The 9,938-nt window shown below is 65.1% G+C and overlaps 1 protein-coding gene across 1 annotated transcript; it reads right to left on the minus strand.

The window, feature by feature from the left end:
- Positions 1–1,060: 1,060 nt before the first annotated feature.
- On the minus strand, positions 1,061–9,165 carry LOC120393311 (H-2 class II histocompatibility antigen, E-S beta chain-like). The gene is made up of 6 exons (XM_039517845.1): positions 8,972–9,165; positions 7,020–7,289; positions 6,071–6,352; positions 2,600–2,710; positions 2,019–2,042; positions 1,061–1,651 (listed from the first exon to the last, which is right to left on the minus strand). The coding sequence occupies exons 1-6, from the start codon at positions 9,075–9,077 to the stop codon at positions 1,638–1,640; spliced, it is 807 nt and encodes a 268-aa protein (XP_039373779.1). The 5' UTR covers positions 9,078–9,165; the 3' UTR covers positions 1,061–1,637.
- Between the last annotated feature and the right edge of the window lie 773 nt (positions 9,166–9,938).

Consider the following 9,938-nt stretch of genomic DNA (forward strand, 5'->3'; position numbering starts at 1 on the left):
CCCATCGTGTACCTGAGCAAGAAGTTGCTACCCCGGGAGCAGAACTACGCGGCCATCGAGAAGGAATGCCTGGCCATGGTGTGGGCCCTGAAGAAACTGGAGCCATATCTCTTTGGGCGCCACTTCACCGTGTACACCGACCACTCTCCCCTGACCTGGCTGCACCAGATGAAAGGAGCCAACGCCAAGCTCCTGAGGTGGAGCCTGCTCCTGCAGGACTATGACATGGACGTGGTCCACGTGAAGGGAAGTGCCAACCTGATAGCGGACGCGCTGTCCCGGAGAGGGGGCCCCGAACTTCCCCGGGTCACTGGGCAGTGACCCCGCTCAGTTCAGTCTCGGAGGGGGGAGAGGTGTGAAGAAGCAGGGACTGTCTGTGTGCGTGGTAGGCAGAGACAGGTATGCAGCTGTAACATGAGCCTGGCCTGGGGGAGGGGAGGTCTCACCTCTGGCTGGAGGTAGACAAAAGGGAACGGGGGAGTGGAGGCATTCCTCGGTTTTGGGAGCTGGGAGGTGGGTTTTCAGGGGATCCTAGGCTGGGATCCAAGCACCCTGAACCCCCCAGAGAGGCCAGATTGAGGGGTCCTGGCTCTGTACACAAGCTGGGCTGTATCCTGTGTTCCTGTTGTTCAATAAACCTTCTGTTTTACTGGCTGGCTGAGAGTCACTGTGAGTTCAGGAAGAGGGGTGCAGGGCCGGACTCCCCCACACTCCGTGACAGGGGTACAGCCGAGCCACGCGGGACCAGCGGTCCCTCTGCAGTCATGCCCGCGGGAGGTCCGCTGCTCCCGCGGCTCCGGGGCGCCTCCCGCGCATGACTGCTTGGGGCGGCCAAAAACGTAGAGCCGCCCCTGGCTGGAAGCTGCCTGGATGGGAAGGGGCAGGAATGACCAGGCATAAGCACCAGATCCCCTGGCTGTGCCCGGGTCACTCCCACGACACACACAGCGCTTGCTTCTGCCAGGAGTTTCTGTGACCTTTGGGTCCCTAGCGCTGTAACTCCCCGGTGTGTGTGTGTGACCTGCTGTAACCTTGTCAAGAACTCCCAGTGCTTTGTCTAGTTAACAAATCTTTACTGAGGTTATTACAGGACTGGCTACAAGCGTTGCCTGTGCGGTGAGACCGAAGGTGCCGCTGCCCTGGGGTGAGCGACTGGTCCTGTGGGACAGGGAGTGACCGAATGTCGCTGTGATTTGTGGGGGAAGGGACGATCGATCGGTCACAGGGGCAGGCTGGCCGGGGTGGCCAGACAGAGCAGAGCCCAAGGGGACTGTCCGGGGCTCCGCGGTTACGTTGTTACAGGGCCTGTGGAGTTCACACCCGATACTTTGGTGAAATCTCAGTACAGAACTCACCCAATGTGGGGTTGGTGCCCTGGGTACTAACTGTGCCCTGAGATTGGTCCCCACACTTGTGAGCCACTCGATAGCGTGACAGGGTCGCCCCAGAGCCCTGCTGGGACTGAGGGGCAGGGACGGGTCCCCGGGGGGGCAGTGCGGGCTGGAGCCGGGCAGAGCGCGGGGAGCAGGCGGGGACAGGAAGGGACCGGCCCCAGGTTCTGCATTCTCCGGGCTGGGCGAGGGGCTGGGGGAGACGGACGGAAACTCCTGCCGGCCGGGGGATCCGACGCCCAGGATCTAACTCAGGAGCCCTGCAGGGAGAGGGGAGAGAAATCAGCCCCTGGCCGTGGGGCTGGCGGGACGGACGGGGGATTTTCTCTGCCAGGCCCCAGGGCACCCCAGGGACTCTGCCCGGCAGCCGCAGGGCTGGGGGATGCTCAGCAGGACCCAGGACCCTCTGCCCCCGGGAGCAGCTCGGGGATCGGCCTGAACGGGGACCGAGGGAGCCGCAGCCTCCTCCTCCGCGGGGCCAGCGCCCCATTGCCCAGCTGCCCAGGGGCTGAGCCGGGCGGGTGTCACGGGCCGAGAGGCAGAAGCAGCCGCCCCACGGGCGCCCCAGGCAGCCTGTGCTCAGTGTGGGGGGAGGCGGGTGTAACGGGGGAGGGGGATTGAAATTACCTGCAGGTTGGGGAACGGGGCGCCCTGAAAAACAGAGAGAAACATGGTCAGAGCCCTGGGCGGGGGGAGCCGGTTCTGGGGGTCAGAGCTCCAGCCCCTGCCCCACGGCATGGAACGCCCCCCACTAGGAACCCAGCCCCCCTCCGGCCCCCAGACCTGGGGTTCCCCCTCCCCCGTTATTACTGTAAATCCCTGACCCAGGATCCCTGCCCGGGGGAGGGGATGGAAATGCTCTGAGCCCCGGGGCAGGGGCAGCTCCCTGCACTGCGAGGGGTCGGGGTCTGTCCCATCCCGGGGTCTCGGCCGGGGGAGGGGAGAGCGGGAGCCCCCAGCCTGGCCCCGGGGCCCCGCACTGAGATCTCCCCACGGCCCCTGCTCTGTCCCTGCCCTAGGAGGGGGGAGGGTCTGACCCAGCCCCGGCCCCAGGAGAGGAGAAGCCGGGAGGCCCCTGCCAGACTGAGCAGCCCCTGCTGGGGGGTGGGGAGGGAGCCTGCAGCCAGGCCCGGATTCCCCTGAGCCCCCCCAGCCCCACATCCCCCCAGAGACACCCCGCTGCCCCGCCCCCGCCCGGAGCCATTCACCTTTCTTATTCTTCAGGTAGATGAGGAGTCCGGGCGCCAGGAAGATCAGCCCCAGCACGAAGCCCCCGACCCCCGTCAGCATCTTGCTCCTGGCGGAGTCAGACTGCGCCTCTGAAACAGGGACATGGGACGGGACGGGTCAGAGCCAGGGGCCTCCGGGCCGGGCTCCCGTCCGCTCCGGTGACCGGTGCCGGCCGGGGCAGAGCCAGGGGCCTCCGGGCTGGGCTCCCGTCCGCGCCAGTGACCGGCTCCGGCTGGGTCAGAGCCAGGGGCCTCCGGGCCGGGCTCCCATCCACACCAGTGACCGGCGCCGGCCGGGACAGAGCCAGGGGCCTCCGGGCCGGGCTCCCATCTGCGCCAGTGACCGGCACCGGCCGGGACAGAGCCAGGGGCCTCCGGGCCGGGCTCCCATCCGCGCCAGTGACCGGCACCGGCCGGGACAGAGCCAGGGGCCTCCGGGCCCGGCTCCCGTCCGCGCCAGTGACTGGCGCCGGCCAGGGAAGAGCCAGGGGCCTCCGGGCCGGGCTCCCGTCCGCACCAGTGACTGGCGCCGGCCAGGGAAGAGCCAGGGGCCTCCGGGCCGGGCTCCCGTCCGCACCAGTGACCGGCGCCGGCCGGGGCAGAGCCAGGGGCCTCCGAGCCAGGCTCCCACTTGTGCCAGTGACCGGCGCCGGCCGGGGCAGAGCCAGGGGCCAGGGCCTGCAGGATCAGCTGTGGGACAATCTGCCCCACCTCAGGGCTCCTCCTGGTCTGTGATCATCAGAGCTCGGCTCAGGCCCTGCAGCGCGAGGTCTGAGATCCCTGCCCATTGTCAGCATGAACTGGTCTAGCCAGGGCCGTCCCTAGGGGGATGCGGGGCCCAGGGCGGAAGTGATGGATTCGTCTTGTGACAGGGTCAGGCCAAATGGCTACAGGAGAGTGATCAAAGGCAGATATATTAGCCCCAGGTTAAGTAGGTCCTTTTTCCCTGGGTAAGGTAACAGGGAAGGTTCCAGAACAATCAGGAACTTTCTGGAATCAATCAAGGCAGGCTAATCAGGGCACCTGGGTTTAAAAAGGAGCTCACTTCAGTTTGTGGTGTGCATGTGTGAGGAGCTGGGAGCAAGAGGCGCAAGGAGCTGGGAGTGAGGGTGAGGGTGAGGGTGAGGGGGTGAGGGTGAGGGTGAGGGTGAGGGTGAGGGTGTGCTGCTGGAGGACTGAGGAGTACAAGCATTATCAGACACCAGGAGGAAGGACCTGTGGTGAGGATAAAGAAGGTGTTGGGAGGAGGCCGTGGGGAAGTAGCCCAGGGAGGTGTAGCTGTCATGCAGCTGTTACAGGAGGCACTATAGACAGCTGCAATCCACAGGGCCCTGGGCTGGAACCCGGAGTAGAGGGCGGGCCCGGGTTCCCCCCAAGCCTCCCAACTCCTGATCAGACACAGGAGGAGTTGACCTGGACTCAGTGGCATAGCCAGGTTTGCTGCCCAGGAGGAGCAGCGGAGAAAAAAGGCGCATGTCCTTTGGCAGCCCTGCGCTTGTGCCGAAATGCCACCGAAAGACAGAGCGGTGCATGTGCAGGGCCGCCGAAATTATTCTTATTTCGGCAGCCCTGCGCATGCGCTGGTCCATCCTTTGGCGGCATTTCGGTGGCCCTGCGCATGCGCCGAAATGCCGCCGAAAGATGGAGCGGCACATGCGCAGGGCTGCTGAAAGACGGAGAGGCACTGGAAAAGGCGCCGCTTGGGAAATTCTGGGCTTGGGGAAGCAGGTGCTCCCCCTGCATCCCCCCTAGTTATGCTACTGCCTGGACTGTGGGTTCCATCAGAGGGGAAGATCTCTGAGGCGAGCAAATCTGCCAATAAGCGCAGGACCCAAGGTAGAGGAGGAACTTTGTCACAGTCTCTTTCAGGGCAGACCATGCTGGCTAATTGTACCAGCTTGCGGGGCCTGGAGCCGTTGCCCCGATTCGCCCTTCCCAAGGGACGGCTCTGAGTCTAGCCCTGGACAGTCTGTGAGACACAGAAATAGTCAGCCTCTGTGTGAACCTTGCTCTGTTCTTGGGCTCAGTGACACCCTGTGGCAGTGAGTTCCACAGGCTAATTACACAGTGTGTGGGAAACGTCCTTCCTTTTACCAGGTGTGAATTTTCCCCCTTTCCATTCCATTGAGTGTCCCCTTGTCCTTGTGCTGTGAGACAGAGAGAACAGATGCTCCGATCTCCCTTCTCCAGACCAATCATTATTATGGAGACTTTTCTCCTCTCCCCAGTGACGTTATGAGTGTAATATAATATCTCATTGAAAGGTGACAGGGCCAGAAAGAGTTAATTAACTCACAGACTGACCTGACCCATAGGTGAACTGTAGAGACTGGTTACAAAAATATATAAATGAACAGAGCTGTGAAATGCAAGTCTGCATTGTTAGAGATAGGTCTTGTGATGTAAGCAAACAAGTCTTGTCTATTGCTATGGCTTTAATTCAAAGATCAAAAAAGAAATATTAACATTTAGGAAGACACTTGAGTGAAATAGTATTATTGTCTCTGTGAAGGTTGTGCTAACCTGTATCTGAACTGTTTAATGGATAAATTACCCTGTGCTAATTGCCAGGATGTTTGGGAGAAGGAGTTAAGCCGATTGTTTTCTTGGTCCGAAAGGCTGCTGGAAATGTATAAAAACCCTGGGACAGGATCCTGCTTCATCTCAGATCTGCTTTGGGTTTCAAGAGGGGGAAACCTTAAGCCATAAGGGTTGAGATCCCCAGTCATTGACTGGAGCCACCCTGAATATGGACATTGGACTAGAACCTCTGGGCTGTTTCTAAAAGGACTTTTGGCAACTACAAGCTCATCTCTGCTGTGTCTGAACCTCAAGAATTGAATTCAAGTCTGTCTGTAGATTGATCTTTTAACCAACACACTCTCTCTTTTCTTTTCTAATAAATTTTAGCTTAGTTACTAAGAATTGGCTGTAGCGTGTATTTTGGGTCAGATCTAAGTTATAATTGGACCTGGGTATGTGGCTGATCCTTTGGGATTGGAAGAACCTTTTCTTTTATATGATGAAGTAAGATCCTCAGGAATCATCATCATATCTGACAGGTGTGTTTGGACGGAGGCATGAGGCTGGGCACTTTAAGAGAACTGTGTTGTCTGGACTCTGAGTAACCAGTGAGGTGCTATAGAAGCTGTTTGGTGCTGGTTGGTAAATCTAAGTATTGGAAGATCCACCAGCGTTTGGGGTTTGTCTGCCCTGTTTTGTTTGCAGTTCACCCTGATTGAGTGACCTCAGCTGGCTCCCACAGGCAGCACCATCACACTGCCCCACTCAGGATGTGTCTCCATGGCGTTTTGCAGCCCGTGGACATGAGCTCCCAGCCCAGGTCGATAGATGTGGGTTATCAGGGCTCCTGTGAGCGCTCTGACCCAGGCCCATCCCCCGAGGGCTGCCCGGTGGGCTCAGGGCTGCCCCACACCCAGAGGCTCTTACCCCAGTGCACGGCGAGGGGCCCCCGCAGGCTGACGTGCTCCACCTGGCAGGTGTAGACGTCCCCGCGCCGGGGGCTCATCTCCAGCATCACCAGGATCTGGAAGGTCCAGTCTCCGTTCTGGAGCAGCTCCGTGGACACCACCCCGGCCGTCTGCTCCTGCCCGTTCTTCAGCCACTGGATCTCGATCCCCCCGGGGTAAAACCCCGTCACCGAGCAAACCAGCAGGTGGGGGTGGGGCTGGGACCCCGATTTCGTGGGGGAAACTTTCACCTTGGGCTGAACTGGGGAGAGAGAGAGGCGGGGGGCTGGAGCCAGAGCAGGGCTCAGAGAGAACAAGTGACACCCCACTTCCAGGGAAAGGCCCCAACCCCCCAAGTGTTCCAGGCTCCGGCAGAAAGGGCCCGAGGGGAGTCGTGTCCCGTCACCCCCATGGGGACAGAGCCAGGGACTGTCAGACCCTGGGCCCATGGTCTCAGTCCAGGGGCTTCTCCCACCCCCAGCCAGGGACACTGCAAGGTGGGAGGGGCGGGGTTGAGGGGGGGGGGAGTTCTGCCCGGGAAGGGGGGTAGGAGCCGCCTGCCCCGGGGGTCTGAGTTGGGGGCGCTGGAGGCTGGACCCCTCAGAGGGGCGGGGGCAGGTCATTCACACACCCACCCAGAGACTGACCCGGGTGGGGCTCTGCTCCCTGCAGAGAGGGGGCGCGCAGCCAGACCCGGGGGCGGCGGGGGGATGGGAGGAGACGCCCCCCCCGTGACCCCGCCGCTGAGTGACCCCGCCCCCCGCCGGCTCCTGGTCCCCGGGCCCGGGCCCGGGCCCGGGCCCCGCCCTCTCCCCGCTCCCCCGGCCGCAGGACCCTCTCAGCTCCTCCCACCCCCGTCTCTGGCCCAGGTCGGGACCACGGAGATAACCGGGGGGGGGGGGAGTGTGTCCGGACCCCCCCGCACTCACCTCTCCGGTCGATGGTGAAAGGCGCGTCCGCCCCGTAGTTGTGTCGGCAGAACGTGTCCGCCGCAGCCCGCGCCTGCGCCAGGAACGCCTGGTCCTTGTTCCAGTACTCGGCGTCCGGCCGCCCCAGCTCCGTGTCCGCCTCGAACACCCCCAGCTCGCTGTCGAAGTGCAGGATCTGCTGCCGGTTGTAGATGTAGCGGTCCAGGAACCGGACCCGCTCGGTGCCGTTGGTGAAGTAACACTCCGCGTTCTCCTGATACACGAACCCCCCTGCGGGAGACGGGGGCTGGGCTCAGGGACCCGCCGGCGGCTGCTCCCCCTCCTGCCGCCGGGGCCCGGAGCCCAGAGCAGGGGGAAGGAACAGCCGGACTCCCCCCCCTCCCCCCACTCCGCCCGAATCCCTGGGGGCTTGGCGGGCGGGCAGGGGCATGTCAGTAACACTGAGCACAGTCCGGAGGGGCGGCAGGGCAGAGACTGGGTGAGGGACACAGCGGCACAGGCAGGCCGGGGCTCCCCGGGGCGCTGGGGTCTGACCCCCCCCGGATACACCCGGCACCTGCCCAGGACGGGGCTCCCCGGGGCGCTGGGGTCTGACCCCCTCCCCCCCGATACACCCAGCGCTGCCCAGGACGGGGCTCCCCGGGGCGCTGGGGTCTGACCCCCCCCCGGATACACCCAGCGCTGCCCAGGACGGGGCTCCCCGGGGCGCTGGGGTCTGACCCCCCCCGGATACCCCCAGCACCTGCCCAGGACGGGGCTCCCCTGGGCGCTGGGGTCTGACCCCCCCAGGAGACACCCGGCGCGGCCCAGGACGGGCTCCCGGGCGCTGGGGTCTGACCCCGGATTCACCCAGCGCTGCCCAGGTCGGGGCTCCCCGGGGCGCTGGGGTCTGACCCCCCCGGATACACCCAGCGCTGCCCAGGACGGGGCTCCCCGGGGCGCTGGGGTCTGACCCCCCCGGATACACCCAGCGCTGCCCAGGACGGGGCTCCCGGGCGCTGGGGTCTGACCCCGGATACACCCAGCACCTGCCCAGGACGGGGCTCCCCGGGGCGCTGGGGTCTGACCCCCCCCGGATACACCCGGCGCTGCCCAGGACGGGGCTCCCCGGGGCGCTGGGGTCTGACCCCCGGATACACCCAGCGCTGCCCAGGACGGGCTCCCGGGCGCTGGGGTCTGACCCCCGGATACACCCAGCACCTGCCCAGGACGGGCTCCCGGGCGCTGGGGTCTGACCCCGGATACACCCGGCGCTGCCCAGGAGGGGGTGCCCGGGGGGGCTGGGGTGTGCCCCCCCCCAGGATACACCCTGCGCTGCCCAGGACGGGGCTCCCCGGGGCGCTGGGGTCTGACCCCCTCCCCCCCGATACACCCAGCGCTGCCCAGGACGGGCTCCCGGGCGCTGGGGTCTGACCCCGGATACACCCAGCACCTGCCCAGGACGGGCTCCCGGGCGCTGGGGTCTGACCCCCGGATACACCCAGCACCTGCCCAGGACGGGCTCCCGGGCGCTGGGGTCTGACCCCGGATACACCCGGCGCTGCCCAGCACGGGGCTCCCCGGGGCGCTGGGGTCTGCCCCCCTCCCCCCCGATACACCCGGCGCTGCCCAGGACGGGGCTCCCCGGGGCACTGGGGTCTGACCCCTCCCCCCCGATACACCCAGCGCTGCCCAGCACGGGGCTCCCCGGGGCGCTGGGGTCTGACCCCCCCCCGATACACCCAGCACTGCCCAGCACGGGGCTCCCCGGGGTGCTGGGGTCTGACCCCCCCCCGATACACCCAGCACTGCCCAGCACGGGGCTCCCCGGGGCGCTGGGGTCTGACCCCCCCCGATACACCCAGCGCTGCCCAGCACGGGGCTCCCCGGGGCGCTGGGGTCTGACCCCCCCCCCCGATACACCCAGCGCTGCCCAGGAGGGGGCTCCCCGGGGTGCTGGGGTCTCTACTCACTCGGGGGCTCCGTGCAACGAGCCAGGTGGGTTCTCAGCACCGTCAGTGTCACCAGCAGAGCCCCAGCCCAGCGGCTCCCGGCCCCCAGGATCCGACCCGCCCCCATCGCTGCTCAGGAGGGAGAGACCTGGAAACTCCTCGGGACCCCCCAGACTGAGACCTTCTCTGCCCAGCTCCGAGCACCAGCCCCGGGACGCTGCCCACGGCCCCGGGGATTGGGCACCCCCAGCCCAGGGGCCAGTCAGCACCGGGGCTGGGCAGCATCACCAGTCGCCAGGCAGAGCCGGCCCCAGCAGGGCTCGGTTCCCTACTTCTCCCTCGCAGGGGGCAGAGCAGGGCCTGGGGTCGGGCTGCAGGACTCGCCCAGCTCCTGCCATGGCCCTGGGGCAGCTGGAGAGCGGGGCCAGCCCAGGGAGCAGCCCCCACCAGAGCAGGGCCCCCCACAACGGGCCTGGGATCAGGGCCGGCTATATAGTTTTCCGCCACCCCAAGCAAAATAAATAAATAAAAGCTGCAATCGAGGTCGGGATCTCTAACGCCGCCACTTCATTCTTCGGTGGCAATTCGGCGTCCGGTCCTTCCCTCCGACATGGACAGAAGGACCCACCGAAAAGCCAGACATGCCGCCCCCTTCCAGGGGCTGCCCCAAGCACCTGCTTGCTGGGCTGGTGCCTAGGGCCAGTCCTGCCTGGGATGCTCCATCCCCAAAGGCGGATTACAGTTTTGTCCGGCCCTGGGCCACAGCAAGAGGGGCCCTCTCCCCACCCCTTCCACCTGTAGTCCCCCCCCTGCCCACGGCTCCCCCACACTCCTGCTGGGTAAATGAGGTTCCTACATGGGGCTTCCCGCACCCACCCAGTGCTTCTGCTGGGGAGTGAGAGGAGTTTCAGGAGCCGGCTGGGGAATGGAGGGGAGCCCAGACAGGGCTCTGACCCCACAAGGGGGCTGTGGTGCCCCTGGGACCCCA

The sequence above is a fragment of the Mauremys reevesii genome, unplaced genomic scaffold (genome assembly GCF_016161935.1).
Source record: "Mauremys reevesii isolate NIE-2019 unplaced genomic scaffold, ASM1616193v1 Contig18, whole genome shotgun sequence".
Classification (NCBI taxonomy): Eukaryota; Metazoa; Chordata; order Testudines; family Geoemydidae; genus Mauremys; species Mauremys reevesii.

What these genes read in the sequence shown, in the direction of transcription:
- LOC120393311 (XM_039517845.1), bottom strand. Translation starts at nt 9,077, where the DNA reads ATGGGGGCGGGTCGGATCCTGGGGGCCGGGAGCCGCTGGGCTGGGGCT. An exon ending in TTTCACCATCGACCGGAGAG is followed by an intron (nt 6,353 to 7,019) that starts GTGAGTGCGGGG and finishes CTCTCTCCCCAG; the next exon opens with TTCAGCCCAAGGTGAAAGTT. An exon ending in GCCCCTCGCCGTGCACTGGG is followed by an intron (nt 2,711 to 6,070) that starts GTAAGAGCCTCT and finishes TCCCTGTTTCAG; the next exon opens with AGGCGCAGTCTGACTCCGCC.